This window comes from Mchenga conophoros, linkage group LG15 (genome assembly GCF_057382185.1).
Source record: "Mchenga conophoros isolate Kocher_MC1m ecotype Shallow Benthic linkage group LG15, M_conophoros_male_GT1.1, whole genome shotgun sequence".
Classification (NCBI taxonomy): Eukaryota; Metazoa; Chordata; class Actinopteri; order Cichliformes; family Cichlidae; genus Mchenga; species Mchenga conophoros.
The window spans coordinates 17,626,062-17,643,140 of NC_140540.1; the positions used below are offsets into that span (position 1 = coordinate 17,626,062).

At 39.9% G+C, this 17,079-nt stretch overlaps 1 protein-coding gene across 4 annotated transcripts in view; it reads right to left on the reverse strand.

The window, feature by feature from the left end:
- ryr3 (ryanodine receptor 3) overlaps window positions 1-16,743 on the reverse strand; it is a 114,640-nt gene extending 97,897 nt beyond the window's left edge. For all 4 annotated transcript variants that reach the window (XM_085248289.1, XM_085248288.1, XM_085248287.1 and 1 more), the window contains exon 1: window positions 16,590-16,743. In XM_085248289.1, coding sequence (XP_085104415.1) covers window positions 16,590-16,637 — 48 coding nt within the window. In that variant the 5' untranslated portion in view covers window positions 16,638-16,743. The remainder of the gene's footprint in view (window positions 1-16,589) is intronic.
- Window positions 16,744-17,079: the final 336 nt, after the last annotated feature.

The following is a 17,079-nucleotide window of genomic DNA, read 5'->3' on the forward strand; positions in this document are numbered from 1 at the left end:
TTACACAGATTCTGGTATCGCTGTGAAATAAAGACAGACCTCAACTCAATCAGTACAACAAATGAACATCTGTATCTGTTAGAGTGGAGAGCGGGCAGGCTCTATTTGGCAAGGCATGCACAGATATTGATTTGTTTGCGTATGCAAGTGTATAGTATGTGTGGTGTGTGCATGTCTCCTGCCAGCTCACATCCCACACTAATCTGAGCTGATGGTTGCCATGGTTCTGGCTCCCACCTCCTTCACAGCAGTATTAATTCAATAGATTTAGATACAGGCTGTACAGCAGCCACAGACTCAGGAGGCAAGATAACAGACCCTAACAATATTTCAAATAATGGCACATTGGAGCCTAAATCATAGGGAATTTGGTGTGACTGCAAAATAAAAGCCCTAGCATGGAAAATCATTTAAGTGGGGTTTTTATTTGCCGAATAATCTTGATGCATAAAGCATTCAATTTCAGCTCATACAAATCCTACAATGTAGGAGAAAATTGTCTCCAGTCGGTAATTTCACACTGCTTTATGAATAAAAATGAATTGGAAACAACTGAAAGCATGCGTCTTTCAGGAGCTATTTTCTCTAATGACAAATCTGTCAATTGTTTTAAGCAGACGTAAAATGTTAAAACAAGGTTGTAAAGGTTCAAAGTCAAGCTGTGTTTCATATTAGTCTTACTCTTTCTGGCATCTACATGTAACGTGAGGGTTCACTAGATGGTTTGGAATCTCTTTACATACATATAGGAGGTATTCATATATCAAAGATGGACCCAATGGAGTAATAGGTCTGGATTTGCATGAATCAATAGTCTGTCTGCATACTAAATACATGGCCAGAGCCAGTTTACTTACCTTTTTTTAAAAAAAACAAAAAAAACATACATAAATAAAATGAACAGGAGAACGGTTCACCTGGCTGTTTCTTAAAAGTTATCCAGTTCAATTAAACCGGTTGTTGCATACCAGGAGTCTTTACTTCCAAATTTCCACCATGAAAAAAGTGTGTCAAATGCTAGAACAGGCTCTTCAGGTAGTCTACAGCAATCAGCAGCAAATACAGTATATAAGGCAATAACAATTCCAATAAGCTTGAACATAAATATCTGGTCCTTAAACCTCAACACAGTCTGAACTCCCTTAGACAATATTTTTTGTAATTTATTTAAGTAGTCTTTTTATTTGTTCCCTGTCATGAGAACGTGATCCCACACTGCTTCAATAATGCTGAAGTCTGTGCTCTGAGGAGGCCAATCCATGACTGAGACTCTTCCGCTGTGTATTTGTTTATCCACATAAGCTGTTATTGCATAGGAAATATGGGATCTTTGTCATGCTTAAAAAAACAAAACTGTTCCCACTAATGTGCTTTTCTTATGGTGGATTACAACCTGGAATTTATTTTCTGTAGTCATACTTCAATTAATATTGAGAGAATTTCCAGCACCATTGGCTGAAATGTAACCAAATAGCTTCTTTGAAGATTTTTTTGAAGATTCAAGGAAAAAAATTTTATTTTTGTGATAAAGTGCCTAAGGACACGATTTAAAATTGGTTCTTTGCCAAGTTGTCTGTTATGTGTAAACAACACTGGTCCATCCCTTGAGTTAGGTGCATTTTTGTGCATGAATGATTCATAGGTTAGGGTTAAACAGCTTAAGAAAAACAAAAGAACAACAACAAAATAACTCCTCTGAAAATGGTCAGCTACAAAAAAAACAACAAAAAAAACAAAAAAACACCCAAAATCCCCCCCCCCCCCCAAAAAAAACAACAACAACTTTTTAACCCTTTCACTTATAGTGGTCACTACAGTGGATAGCTATTCAAAGGCTGTTTTCTTGTATTTGTGTCAGTGTTGATGGTATACTTGGAAATACCAAATTCATAAGTCAAAACATATGTTGTCCACCTAAATGGATGTAAAAGAAACTCTCTGAAAAGTACATGTTAAAAAATGAAGTTCAAAAATAGTTTTGTCATGCCTAAAGATGAATAAAAAAAAACTTAAGAAAAAAATCCTGCTTGAGGTTGTCATAATTCATGCATGAAAGGGTTAAAGACCTTCAAAAAGCTCAAGACTAGTTTGAAGAAGGAAAATATACAATAAATTATCTCCTTGGAAGCAAAACATAAAGAAATGAGGGGTTGTTCAAGACTGTTGCACAGTGCAATATATATTGATGAGGGCAAACATCGCTCTTCTGGCTGCTGGTCCTGTGAAAGACTGACCAGTGACTTTAATCCTACTGAAGGCTTTGATCCACATGAGCAGCAACTGGATTAGTTGACCTTAAGTGGCAGCAAGTACATTTCACCAACTTTAAGTTTAAACACAAGAAAAGCAAATTTCTAATGCCTCACCACTACTGAAATACAGCTAAAACAATGTCAGAAATTAACCTATGACTCTCTCTCCCACCGATGTAGGAGCGGTGCTGAGCAGGATCAATGTCCACAAGGCTGCAGGCCCTGATGGCATCCCCGGGCGTGTTCTCAGAGCGTGTTCTGGGGAGCTTGCAGGAGTGCTCACAGACATATTCAATCTGTCCTTGGCCCACGCTGTGGTACCGGCCTGCTTCAAATCCACCTCCATCGTCCTGATACCCAAAAACTCCAACCCATCTTGCCTCAATGATTACCGCCCAGTAGCACTCACCCCCATCATCACTAAGTGCTTAGAGCGACTGGTCCTAGCACACTTCAAATCCTGTCTCCCCCCCACCCTGGACCCCCACCAATTCGCATACCGCCGGAACAGGAGCACAGAGGATGCAGTCTCCATCGCAATGCACTCTGTCCTCTCACACCTGGACAACAACAACACCTACGCCAGAATGCTGTTTATAGACTTCAGTTCAGCATTCAATACAATCCACCCCTCACAACTCATCAGGAAACTGACAGACCTGGGTATCAGTTCCCTCATCTGCAAATGGTTACTGGACTTCCTGACCAACCGCCCCCAACATGTCCGGCTGGATAACCACTGCTCATCTACCATCACAATGAACACCGGTGTACCACAAGGCTGTGTGATGAGCCCTTTCCTCTACTCCCTCTTCACCCACGACTGCAGACCTGCTGATGGTTCCAACACCATCATTAAGTTTGCAGATGACACCACGGTGATTGGCCTCATCAGTGACAACGATGAGGCCGCCTACAGGGAGGAGGTGGATCGTCTGGATGAGTGGTGCGACAGAAACAACCTGCTGCTTAACACCGAGAAGACCAAGGAGCTCATCGTGGACTACAGGAGGAATGCTGACCCACATCCACCCATCCACATTAAGGGGACGGCTGTGGAGCGTGTGAGCAGCTTCAAGTTCCTGGGAGTCCACATCTCTGAGGATCTCACCTGGACGACCAACTGCTCCAAGCTGGTCAAGAAGGCTCACCAGCGCCTCTTCTTCTTGAAGACTCTGAGGAAGAACCACCTGTCCTCAGACATCCTGGTGAACTTCTATCGCTGCACCATCGAGAGCATCCTGACCAACTGTATAACAGTCTGGTATGGGAACTGCTCTGCCTCGGACCGGAAGGCGTTGCAGAGGGTCGTGAAAACTGCCCAGCGCATCGCCATAAAAGACATCTACAGGAAGCGGTGTCTGAAAAGGGCTGGGAAAATCATCAAAGACCCCAGTCACCCATCACATGGACTCTTCACCCTCCTGCCCTCTGGGAGGCGCCACAGGAGCCTCCGGACTAAGACCACCAGGTACCGGAACAGCTTCTTCCCCACAGCTGTCAGACTCCTGAACTCTGCCTCCTGACATCTGACCCACGTTAAACTCATGGACTGAACATACACACACCCACAATGGACAACTGTACCCTCAAACACAATAATAACATGGACTGAACCACCACTCACAACCACTAGCACTTTATATAGCCTCTGTAGAAACTATCTACACCCTCACTTATCTTAACTGCACTACTGTATAGCTCTGTGTAAATAATCATTCTGTACATTCGATAATTTTTAATCCTACAACTGTTTACAACTTCCATAGTTCCCATTTCTGTATAGCTGTATATCCCAGATTCTGTAAAGTTATTTATTTCATATTCTGTATAGTTTTTCATATTTATATCCTGTTCATATCCTGTACATAGCTTGTACTCACTACAGCCTGTACATACTTATAGTTATAGAATATTCACAACATACTTCATACCGTGTACATTATAACATACCATAAGAGACCCATTTCTGTAATATACTCACATATCTATATTATTGCTAATATATATTGTAATATATCTATATCACTAAAGCACTTCTGGATGGATGCAAACTGCATTTCGTTGCCCTGTACCTGTGCATGTGCAATGACAATAAAGTTGAATTCTATTCTATTCTAATGGATAAAGAAACTAACAATTGGATTTTTAAGAAGCATTTAAAAAAAAAAAACAAAGTTGTGGTTTTAAAAATATATTTTGGTCGTTCTATATGATCCAAGTGAAACAATCCAGTGAAATGTCATGGTGAAATAAGTAGGTGGTAAAACTGGCACAGTACCGCATATGGGCATCATTTTAAAAACCCACAATCCAAGTGTGGGCTTCAGGGAGGTGATTACTGATAGCAGAAAGCATCAGTATTGCCTCAGAATCAATGCTGCAGCTTTCTTTCTAGTAGTGTGATGGAGGAAACACAGTTTGCTCTTACAGGCTACAGATGGAGAAACTCAATACGGCCACAGGATGACCCAAGACTTGTCACCTCTTTAAAATCAAGTAAATACGGCTCTTTCTTTTCAGCTGTTTGGAATTCTGGTGGCCTTGTGAAAGTAATGGGGCCTGGCACCATTACCAGCATACTATATTTACCCTAGGGTGACTTGACTATGACCAAATCACAGATGGCTTTTTAGTGAAATTTTCTGTTTGTTAGTAGGAAAAAGTTGCAATACAAGTTGAAACTCCTTCACTGAAGACTGGACAACTATTACGGATTTGTGCATATTTGAAATCAATAAAATCAGACAACCACAGTGTCTTCCAGAGCCAGCTTCACTTTGATAGTGTTGCTTTAGAACCAGAAGTGGTCAGAGTTGCACTGAGATCAGGAATCTGCATAAACTGGATGACAAACTGTCATCTGAGCAGTGTGAAGCAACAGGAGGAAGAGCAGAATGGACGATGGTTCTAAATAAAAACAACCACAGGGGACACTGTAAGGAGTGAATTTCTCCCATAAAAATCCCATCTCTATGATCAGTTTCCCAAAAGTAATGAAATGGCCATGTGTGGCCACAGCCAAGACACTTTAAGACACTTTCTGTCTGTCTCTGCACTCTTGACTTGATTCCAAGCCAGAGAATCTGGTGAATCTAAGGCAAAGTGATCCCTGTAGAAACAGCGTGACCATCTGCTAGACAGCTAAAGACCAGCATCATTACTATGTATAGGGCCCTGTCCTGTAGCAGGAGGAGGTAAATGAGGGTTGGGTGGCTGATTCCTCAGCTTTCAAGTGTAGAGCGGGAACTTGACCCTGCCCTCACCGAAACCAACCCCACCCGTCCTCTGAATCCTGTGAGTTTGACACATCTCCAATCTAAAGAATACAAAATCGTTTCTTACACTGGTTAGAGATTTCCTTGTATGACCACTGGAACTGTGTTGACTCTCTATCAGACTTGCAGCATTTCCTACACTCTTTTTCTTCTTCTACTTCAATAACTGAACAGCCAGCCTGGCTCAACAGACAGCAACAGGTGGGCGTGTGTGCGCTGCCTGATGCATCCACCGACTGACACCCGAGAACTCCCCGTGCTCCAGCATACCAAATAAACTCCCACAACTCGCCCGGCGCTGCCACCAATGTGAACTTGAGAAAAGGTGAATCTGTTCAATCCCTCAGTGTTTCTATTTTGATATGCAGGCTTTGCACACGTTCAGTGGAGATCAACACAGACAGGCTTTGGTGGTTAGAAATGTAAGGAAATCAAGGAAATCCCAGCACATTCGTCTCCTTGTTCACACTGCCTCAGTGGGTAGTCTGTCAAAATTGCCCTGTCTGCTCGGGAGTCATGTTTCTCATAAATGTCAGGCAGGGTGCTAAGTACAGATTGAGCTACGAGTTTTTAGTGAAGCTTAGCTAACAACATGGAGAGCAAAGCAGAAACAGTGTAGATGTGTGAGAACTACAACCTGATAAGCTTGATATACATTGATGTTGATGCCCATCTGATATGGATCTGATATCTAAGTTTCTGATATGGAAAAACAAGATTTTTTCATAAACAACTGCTTTTCAGATCTAAAAATTTCATTCATTCATGACTGATCAGTCAACTCCAAGAACTTCACTATAAGTGAGGATATTTTTCACAATCTCACAACCTTATGTTAATTTTTTTATAACCTTGAAGTGCCTTGGGTAAAAAGAAAATGATAAGAGAAAAGCCTGACAGACTGTAGTAGCAGTGAGAAATAGTACTTGAAGAAGACAGGAGTACTGAAAACCTGATAAATTAGTAATCTGACATTTTACTGTAGCTTTATGAGCATTTTTCAAAAGCCAAGATGCCCCTGAAGGTAGAAATAATCTTCTGCACTGAATGAGAGCTAATGACCCAAGTCAAAGACTCAGTGTTTCTGGTTAATGGGCGAGGTACGTCAGATTAGGCCACAGCCTGTTTTCTGCTCTGCCTCAATTTTTGTTTGAGACAAACTGAACTTTAGCAGAACAGTCAGCTGCAATGTTATATCTGTAGCTTCTCAGTCTTTAGTTGGTCTATCTTAAGGAATAAATGATGAATTGAAGCCCAATTCATTCTTGACTGTCTTGATACTTAAGGTAAAAAAAAAATCTTTAAAATTATATAAATGCTCAAATTACAGTACGCCCAACTCAAACAAAGCAAAAACAAACAAACAAAAAAACAAAACAAAAAAAAAACATGATGGTATAACACCATTCACACCTGAAAAGCTATTTGGCTTTAAGATTCATGAAATCGCTCCATCCTTGAATCTCACACAAGTATAAAACCTGGAATCCAGTTATTGATTTGATCTTACATTTATTTAATCTTTATTCTTGTCATGCAAAACATACTCATTACAATTAAGGTGTTTTGTTAAAAAACAAAACAAAAGACAAATAAATGACAGCATTGTACAAGAAGGAGAAAGATGTCCTTTCATTCCAGATGTTTAATCTTCCACAGAAGTCCACAGCACTCCCTCCTGGAATAACAATTCATCATCTATACAAGTCTGTGTGTGAGCAGCAGTAGCTGTTACACTCCGTCAGTCAATGTTTTGAGTCATTAACAACAAAAGCTAGCCTCCCTTCTCCCTTTACTTATAAATCTCTTAACAAAACACACATTCAGCCTCAGAGCACAAACAAAAATCATTCAGCATAAAAAAAGTACAGAATAATTTATAGTCGCTGAGCAGTAAATTATTAGCTATGTAAATTATTAACATTTCATATTGACAGAAAGCATAATGTGTTTTTCCTAAATATAAGGGAGAAACATTGACCTTTGCAGTCATGCTTCCTGTGTAGTCACTTACTGCTCCAGCCCTCCTGTCAATTCTCAGTCATCTTGTTGTTTGACAGGCAAGTCTTGCTGTAACTCGTCTAATTTCACTTCTCTTGACAATGTGTAGCGGGGCCCTGAACTCAGTCGGTTTTGATTTAACTCTAAGTTTCACCTTTTTCTCCTCTACCATCTACTGGTCTATAAAAAAAAAAAAAAAACCCTGGAATTCTCACACTCGACAAATGTGTTGTTTTTCATTTATATTTAACCTTTGTTGCAGGTAGCAGCTATTTTTAAGAAAAGCTGGTCAAGATGGGGTTTCAGTTTTACAGCCCGACACAACATTAGGAAAGAGTTATACTGCACAATAACGAGTCCCAAAGTACAGAAACAAAAATCAGCAAAAACAACCAATCAGCATTCAACTTATTCAAGATAGTTTCCAATTCAATTATACCAGTTTTTAAATAAAATAAAATAAAATAAATTTAAATTCTCTTCATAGAAAGCCCAGGTCATTTTTTTAAATTCTTGAATGCATAAGTGCCATATTGGATGTAATTATATAGTTACTTTCAGCTGCTCCCTTATCACAAGGGGTCCACAGCAGGCAGCTCCGCATGTTTGACTCGACAGATGTTTTAGACCAGAGGCCCTTCCTGATGCAAACAAAAACAAAAAGATTTGTTCCCCCACCGCAGGAACCTTTTGTTTGCCAATCAAATGTGTAAACCACTATGAGTATGAGTCATATACAAGATATGAATCAATCTGTCTGTAATAATCTGCTTTAGATCCTCTACCTTTAACGCAACCCTCTCATTAAGCCAACTTTCTTCTGATTGGCTGTCTCTCACAAACCGAGGGTTTAAACAGCAGCTGGGTGGAGCAGCTGTTTACACAGCCAAAGCTGTGTGCCTGTTACTATATCACTAACATGATATAGTAACAGGAGTATAAAAAGCAAAGTCTGAAGCTTGAGTGCTCTATCCATTTTTGGTGTTTTTACATATAATGCTGAGCTTATTGTTTTAAATCTATAATAGTATTCATAGCCGTGAAAAAGAGAAGAAAAACATTATAGTTTATCTGTCAAACACTTCAAGTGGCTGAAGGTGAAAACTTTCCCCCATCTCTCTCTTTCCACTAGAGAAACAACGGATCTGTCTGGATTTAAGACATGACTGGAAGATTAATTTTAATCGCTTCTATAATATCGCTTTTACACTCAGTAAACTACAGAGGAAACTGAAGCACTTTTGTAAAATAATACTCAATTAAACTCATTTAAGCTTCTGTCATTTGTACAAAACAATGAAACGCTGATGTCATGTATAATCAATACATCATTTATTTTGTTCTTGTTGTCGTCATCTATAATTACTGCCATGGGGATTTTCATAAAAAACAAAACAAAAAAAACTAACCCTTAAGAAAATATCACAAAATATAGTTTGAACTTATCTGACAGTCTTGGAGAATCCTTGAGGAAAGTCTTTTTTTTTTTTTTTTTTTTTTTTAAATGAAACATGTCTTCAGCACATGTTTAAAAACAAAAAAAACAAAACAGGAATCTCGCAGGCCTCAGGAGCTACACACCGATTTGTCATTGAAGATGCATTTTATATTGTACAGTCACTGTCACGCTTAACTTGGATGTATATTAGTCTTTTATATGTGTAGGTGTTCATATGCAAGTTTGTGTGAATACCTGAGATAACATCATGGCTCAAAATGAATAATGCACCACACATCTAAGCTCTATATTTAAAAAGAAAAAGAAATAAAATTCTGCATTCAGGTAGGTTTTGCCCAGCGGTACACTGCCATGGATCACAGACCCCAAGATTTATATGGTGTCCTCATAACAAATTGGATTTTCTTGGCTTAGTTTGTATGCATATTGCTTTAGAGCAGCTTCAAATAATAGAGGCCACCATGCGTGCAAGGCCGAGACGTCCACCTCAGCAGAAGCGCTGAAAAATCGCGCGCGGGGGGGGGGGGCTTGAGATGGAACTGGGGAGTCTCTCGGTCTATCATCCTGTCTGATGAGCTAGAGTGGACACAGGCAAAGTGTAGTGGGTTGTGAGAAGATTGTGTATGTGTGTGATCGTGAACTGAGAACCAGCAGGAAGAGAAGACTTTCACCTGAGACTGACTTCAGCCTTCTTTTATCCCTCTAAGCACTCAGCTCCTAGCCTATAGCATCAGGTGTATTAGTCCACATGCTGTCAGCGCTGAGTGTGTCAAATTTGATGCAAATTTTAGCTCTGATGCTACTGTAGCCTCACACATGTTAGGGCAAATACAGCTTCTTCAGAACACATTTCACAAAGGTCAAATTTTAATTCCTCTGACAGACTGGACAGCTGTGGCTCAATAGAAGACGTGACAGGATAAAATCATTGAGCATTTAAGCGTTTTGCCATAGATCAGTAGCAGTCTGAGACAAGGTAAACCTCCCTCCGCACAAAGGCTAGACATGAATTCCAAATCCATCCTGCTGCAAGATGTCATTTCTACACTGCACCCGCCATGGCTGGATGCACACAACAAATAGAAGTTCACTGAAAAACCGATGACGAGAGAATTACTAGCGACATGACAAACATAATAATTATTTCTAAAACAGTGGAACATCTAAAAATGCTATTAAATGGTGGGATCAGTAATGTAAACAATACTTCTATTTCTGTTTATTTAAAATGACGTGGAAATGAGTCCTTGAACTTTATTATTACTGTAAAATGCACTTGGCACCCAACTGACTGTATGCCAAGGTGTCCCTGTAAAAATGCTTATATGCTCAGCACACTTAAAGCTCCTATAAAAAGAACTTGTGTCAAATGGCAAAGAGAAAATAATTAACTGCCATCTGAATCTGCAGCTCTGCTCATCTCAAAGGAGTTTTATCGTAAAGTACAGTTTATTGTTTGGTAGATTGGCTTGTTTTAGTTCACTCTTACTACCTTGAGTGCTGCTTCCACTCCAGGCCGAGGGGGGGGGGGGCATATAAATCTCTCATGCAAAACAACTAAAACAGTCACTGTATGAAGTGTTCTTGTAGGTTCTTGTAGTTTGGAGAAAAAGGAAAAGGAAAAAAAAAATAGAGAAAATACCCTCCTGAAGCCTTAATTAATCCTCTTTTACCTAAAATGCTAACTGGCTCCTGTAGGAAACACCATTGTGGCCAAAGATGTAACAAAAAGCTAAACTGTGCTGCGCTTAACTGAAAATGAACTACGTGACCTAAGAGACACTTAAACTTTAAGAGGCTCGGTGCCTGCACCTTTTGCTGTCCTCTGTTGATTAATGAAGGCAATTATTTAGGTTGAGAGTCCGCTCACGCTGCTGCTGCGCCTACTGGGATTCGCATGCTGACTCTACCTGGACCCCCACAGCAACTTGCTGCACAACGTCTGAAGCTGAAACTGAACAGTCTATCCAAGACACAGACTACATTTGCTTGGATTCCTGGTTGGGATATGAAACTCAAGGCATGTAGGTTGAAATTATGTTGCTCTATAAAGTGACTTTAGAGATAATTATTGATTATGACTGCATAATGTTTGCTCATTTAACTGGTTACATCTTATGGGGACAGCATTTTTGTGGGATAGCAAAACAAGGCATAGCTGTTTTAAAAGCAAAAACAAAATATGAAACTTTTACATGCAGCTTTTTGGGAATGAACACTTACATAAGGTCTCCAGGTGAAGGCATACCCAAAAGCCTCACACTGGGTTAAGAGACAAGAGCCTTTCCCTCCCTCCTTCATGTTTTATGGGCATTACATAAGCTGTTCAACACTAGTTAAAATGGCTGGAAACTGAATAATGAGAAGATTAGGTATCACTAGCTTTAGCAAACAGAAGAACAATGAAAGACAGACATTTTCCTGCTAATGCAACTCCACGTGAGCTTATATCTATATCATCTTGTGTGACCAATTCATTTATTGTTCAGTTAAACAGCCCTAGTTTTGCATGTAGAAATCTAAAGCATGGAGAAGAGTTAGTGCACGACCATTACATCAAGGTTGTGTAAATGGCGAGGATGGCAGCAGCCTCGCTGTCCTTCAGTTCTGATGACTGTAAAGAACTGGACCTGCCAGAGAACACGCAGTTGCTTTGCCATCACAGCGTGTTCAATCAATACAGAGGAAATCCTTCTTATTCAATTTAGATCAAGCTCAGGGAGGTTCACCTGAGGCTACAGGACAACACTCCATATCTTATTAGAGAGACAAACTTTGCAAGGGCGCCAACTAGTGCAACATGGAACATGCTCCATCCTTCAATCAGGCTGCAGTGCCACTTATTCTGTTGTGTATGAGTAGACAGACCTGTTATATTTCTTTGAAGCCCGCTTGAAGTGGATAGTTCATGCATTGTAGTGCTTTGTCTCTATGGACACATCCCGAGCGGTCACAAAAAACTGGCAGGCGCACAGATGTCTGCATGAAGTCTTGCTCTCACACGCTCAGTGGATCCTTGCAGAATCATGATATGGAAATTTTAACATGCCCATTACTTTTCAGTATTGCTGGCTATGCTAGATTTAGTCGTCTGCTATAAATGCAAAGCTGCCTCTGTGAAATTATTCATTATTAGTTATGGGGACAAGCAAGACAGAATATGTGGTCTCATTTTTCTCCAGTTTAGTTTGTGAGTAGCTCGAAATCAGCGTTGAACGGCATTACACTTCATTTACTGTCAGATATGGAAGCCATGCAGGACCATAATAAACAAAAAAAGAAAATGAAATGCCACACCTGTATTTCCACATTAACGTGTGTTATTTAAAAAAAAGAAAATGCAATAATCGCCATTATTCTGTATCCATATTACATGAAACAGGAGAAGCTGTTTACACTTTATTTTCAAATAGTTTTAGAAACGATATTCAAATATTAAAATGGAAAGTTAAATGGTATACATACACACAATGCAATTTATTAAACATTCAGCAAGCATTTCCATAGTGAAACAGTTAGAAACTGCATCTGCTTGCAAAAAAGGTGAATGAAATTGCACCATTGTATTTTAATTTCTTTTTAAATTGACAAAACATCTGAATATTTCCCAAAGTATGGCAGCTTATAACTTCAAAGATTATACCTTTTTAACTTTAAGATACATAAAATATTCATAAAGAGGTGTGAAAATTAAACACGCAAATTATATTGTTGCATTTTCATCTTTGCTGAGCACTAAAATGACATTTTCAAGAATACAGGATTTAATTTTAACGTTGCCTGAAACAGATTTTCATATTCAAATACCTAACCTTAAAGAGTCGATGCAAAACCACTCTAGAAAAAAAAGAAAAAGAATAAATGTTATGTGCACTCTACCCCACTCATTAAGCACCACAAACAGTTACCCTTACTCTACATGAAGAGATCCTCCAAGATGTAATCTGGTAATTATTTACTCACTTTAAGTTGGATTAAACCTAGTTTTAGACTATTTTTCCCCTTTGAGGAATTTAGCTTTAAGTCTTGGACTAAGATCAGTGCATATTTTCTGCAAATCTACTCAAAATGTTTCAACCAGCACCTACCAACACGTTTGATTTGAAACCTGAAAGAACAGTGACACTGTCCATTACTTTGACACACTAAGCTTCAGAAATAGCTGTATATTACTATGTGGTTTAAGCATTTGATTTCTAAATGCTACTTTATCCCCATAAAAATGGTGTTAAAGTGCCATTGGTGTTGTGCGTCCCCGGCTGAAGCACTGCCCCTGGTGTGGTTTAGTTTAGTGCCAGGCGAGCAAAGCTATATGTGCTGTGGAAGCATCATCTTTAAAAAGGCTAAATTTAAGCCCCTCAAGTCCTCGCCTTGGTATGCAGAAGGCTGCCAGAACAACATAAACTCCAAATAAGCCCAGAGGAGCTACTGGTGGACTGCAAGCCTTGAACACCTGGCTTAAAAAGTGCAACAGCAGCTCACCTGGACAACACAGGTTTTATTATTTATTTATTTTTAAAGTGTGTATAGTGCAAACATACCAATAATACTTCTACAAAGAAAGCCGCAGCTGAACAGGTTAAACCCAACCCAACTGATACTGTAGCTATTCCTGTCAAGCTTTCTCATGTGACACTGCTGCATTTTACAGAGATAATGTTGGAAATTTTAATCAGATTGGAAGCAAAACAAACCAGGCTTCTTGTTTTCAGCCACTGGCTGAACAAATAATGTTCTCTGGCAGATTTTGTTGTTTAATTATTCCAACTTATTTATTTTTCAGGCAAAAACTCCACTAAATGTTCTTACGGTAGTATGAATTTGAAGACTATAAACATGATTGTGGTAAAAGACCCAGGAAAAAAAGGAACCTACTTTTATTAGACCTGGGTCATTATTCTTTCATCCTAAAATACATCCTTAATTTATCAAGCTTGCATACTTACTATGTTTTTAAAACTATGGCTTTTAGGAGAATGATTAGCTTATAATGTGTCTGGTCATTTACTACAAACACTGCTTGTAACTCTCTCTGCTCTCAGGAGAAACGAAATGCATAAATCAGTGCCTAAATACTCCTTTTTTGTATTTCCAGTGGCCAGAGTTTAATAATGATTAACTGACATATGTTAACAGAGGAGTGTCAATGAATAAACCTTAATCCGATCCAAGTCATGAACTCAATGACTTTTATTCTAAATGAAACGCTCAAAGAAAGCCTGGTCTCAATCAATGAATGCATCATTTCATTGTATCATAAGGTGGAGTATTAATCATCTCCCTGAATCAAAGCAGAGAGTAAGCTTCGGTGGTACAATATTAAGTTTCAGAAGCAACTGCTGTCTTCACCTTTGACAGAGAAACTCTCATGACTGCCAGCTTTCTCAAAGTTACACATCAGCAGCGTTGATGCTTAAAGCAAATCACAATGTCTGGGCCTCTGTTACCATCTGACAAGATGAATCCAAAGCTGGACACTTTGCACATTTGGCCATTTAATTACATTGTTTCTTATGTTTTGTTTTTCCTTAAAATAGCAGCTGCAATTACCAAATATTTGGTCGGGTAATTATTTTCCTTCCATATCCATAACAAAAGCCATACTACAATGTCACTTGTTGGCAACAATCATTTAAAAACTTTTGACCGCTACCTTCACAAAAGACACACCACTCGTGCAAAGGCTTATCCCTAAATGTTCAACAGTTTGTAATGGGGTGTATTTCAATTAGCGCTCTTATTTTAAGGCTTCCTGTGGGGGCACGTTTCTCTCACCACAGAGGTTTGATAACAAGCCCCCCTCACAAATCGCTGTTGTCATCAAATAACTGGGATGCCATTGTGACAGTAGAAACTGAGAGGCATGTGTCAGCATATCACAGGCTTCACAAATAGTGGGAGCTGTTAAGAACAAGGTCCCGCCTACTGCTCACAATCAGACAGACCTCTGACATATAGATCAGAGGTCATTTATATATCACCATCTCTGGGGCATCGAACTTAAACACTTAAACTCAATGCGACTTAAAAGATCTTACTAGCTATGAAAGCTGCATAATCCAAATATTTGTGGCTCTGGATGAAGTCTCAAAACAAGCCCTCAGTTTCAGCACAATCCTTGACTGTCTAGATTCTAAAAGATCCAAAGAGGGTCTAATGAAAATGACTACAAGTTCCTTCTTTGAAAATAAGAGTCTAGAGGTGTGAGTGATTATTATAGCGGCTAAACTTCCTGGATAGATGCAGTTATAACCAATTTGTCTCCAACAACACATCTAACATTATGGAAGAATTACATTACAATGGCTGGAGGGGTATTTCTACAGAGGCTTCACTTTCTCTGACATCCTGTTGCTTTCCTTTAATTTGTGTATAAAATTAAAATCTATCAGCAGACGTCTGAAACTTGCCTGACTTATGAAATACGTCACAGCTAACAAGCATTAACTTGCTAAATATAGCAGCTCATTCTGCAATTCACTGCAACTTTGATGTCAATCTACGAATTATTAACAGTGACGAATTACAGAAGAATGGAAATCAGTGGCTGCTTGAGCAAAAACATGTACTGTAAATCATTTTGGTACCACTTCAAAAACAGTTAATTTTTATGTCAAGTAAGAGTATTTCTGATCTTTATAATCTCATTAAATTTCTCATTTAGACAACAGATTAACAATAACTAGAAAATTGGCCAATTACAATATATCCAACAACTGAAAAACTCTTTCCAATGTGCAAATCAGCAAAAAGTCATCTAAATGCCTCCTGAGATTCAAACATAAATAAAAAATAAAGCTTCATAAAGAAGTATAAAAAAAAATTGTAGCCATCGCTTCTGTCCATGTTGTGGGAGTCATATTATTGCTCACGCAACACCAGGGTCACAAAGCTTCAACAGATAATAAGAATACGAGCGCGGTCAAACCGCTACGATAGCTTTTCCCACCACACCAACATACAAGCTGTCATATCATTTACAAGGATATCTGCTGTGCATAACCACGCAGAGCAGCTACACCGTAAGCAATCTGCGTCAAACAACTAAAATAGTAATCGCAGAGGGTGGATTGCGTGTGAGCACAACTTATTGAAACTCTTCTCCCCCAGGCAAAAGAATATAACCATACAAAGTCAAAACAGCAGCGACTGATTGTGTGCGTTGGGCGAGGGGGGGTGGGCAATGTTTCTCGAGAAATCCAAAAAGGGATGATGGGTGGATGAAAATGAGCAGGGAATGCGTTATTAAACGACATGATGGTGTTCACCTTTTTTTTTTTTTGCCCTTGCACCTGCAGACGGGTCTCATTGAGATTCGCCTCATAAAGAGTCACGTCGACAGGTGCGCCGTGGCCGCGGGGTGCAGCGTGCAACCTGCGGCAACTTCCACAATCATTAATCATGCATATGCGAAAGCAAAGTTAACCACCGGCAATGCGTTAACAAAAACTTCCCTGATAATTCCCCTCGGATAAGAGATTTCTTTAATTCACGAGCCGTCTGCTGCCTCTGAATGCGTTAATTGGCGACAGGAGACTGTGAAGTGTATGATGTGAATTGGTTCTATCTGTCCGCACCGAGGAAATTTTCTTTACTTACAGTTCTCAAGAACTGGATCTCATCTTCCCCTTCTCCGCCCTCAGCCATGGCTGTGAAGGAGCCTGCTTAGACTCTGGAAGCCACCACTGACTGCTGGCAGAAACGCGATGCTGTGCCTCTCAAGCCGATATTAGCAGAGAGCACATCCACAGCCATATAGGGCAGCCCGGCCGAGCCCCCCTCCACTCCTCTCCTTCCTACTCCTCATCCACTCTTCCTCCTCCTTTCCCTCCCCTCTCCGCGCCCCGACGCCTAGCAGCAGCAGTGCGGATCAGCGGACGGACGGGGCATCAGGGGACGAGCTCCCGGTGGTGCTAGTGGTGATGATGATGATGATGGCAGCTGATGCTCTGGTGCGTACGAGGATGGGTCCTTGTGCTAAAATAGTATTACTTTTAAAATGTTTGCGGTTTGGTCTCACTCCCTGTCTGATAATGACGCATGCTGGTCTTGACTGGCAGCAGTGGAGCTGAATGCAAAGTTCTGAACG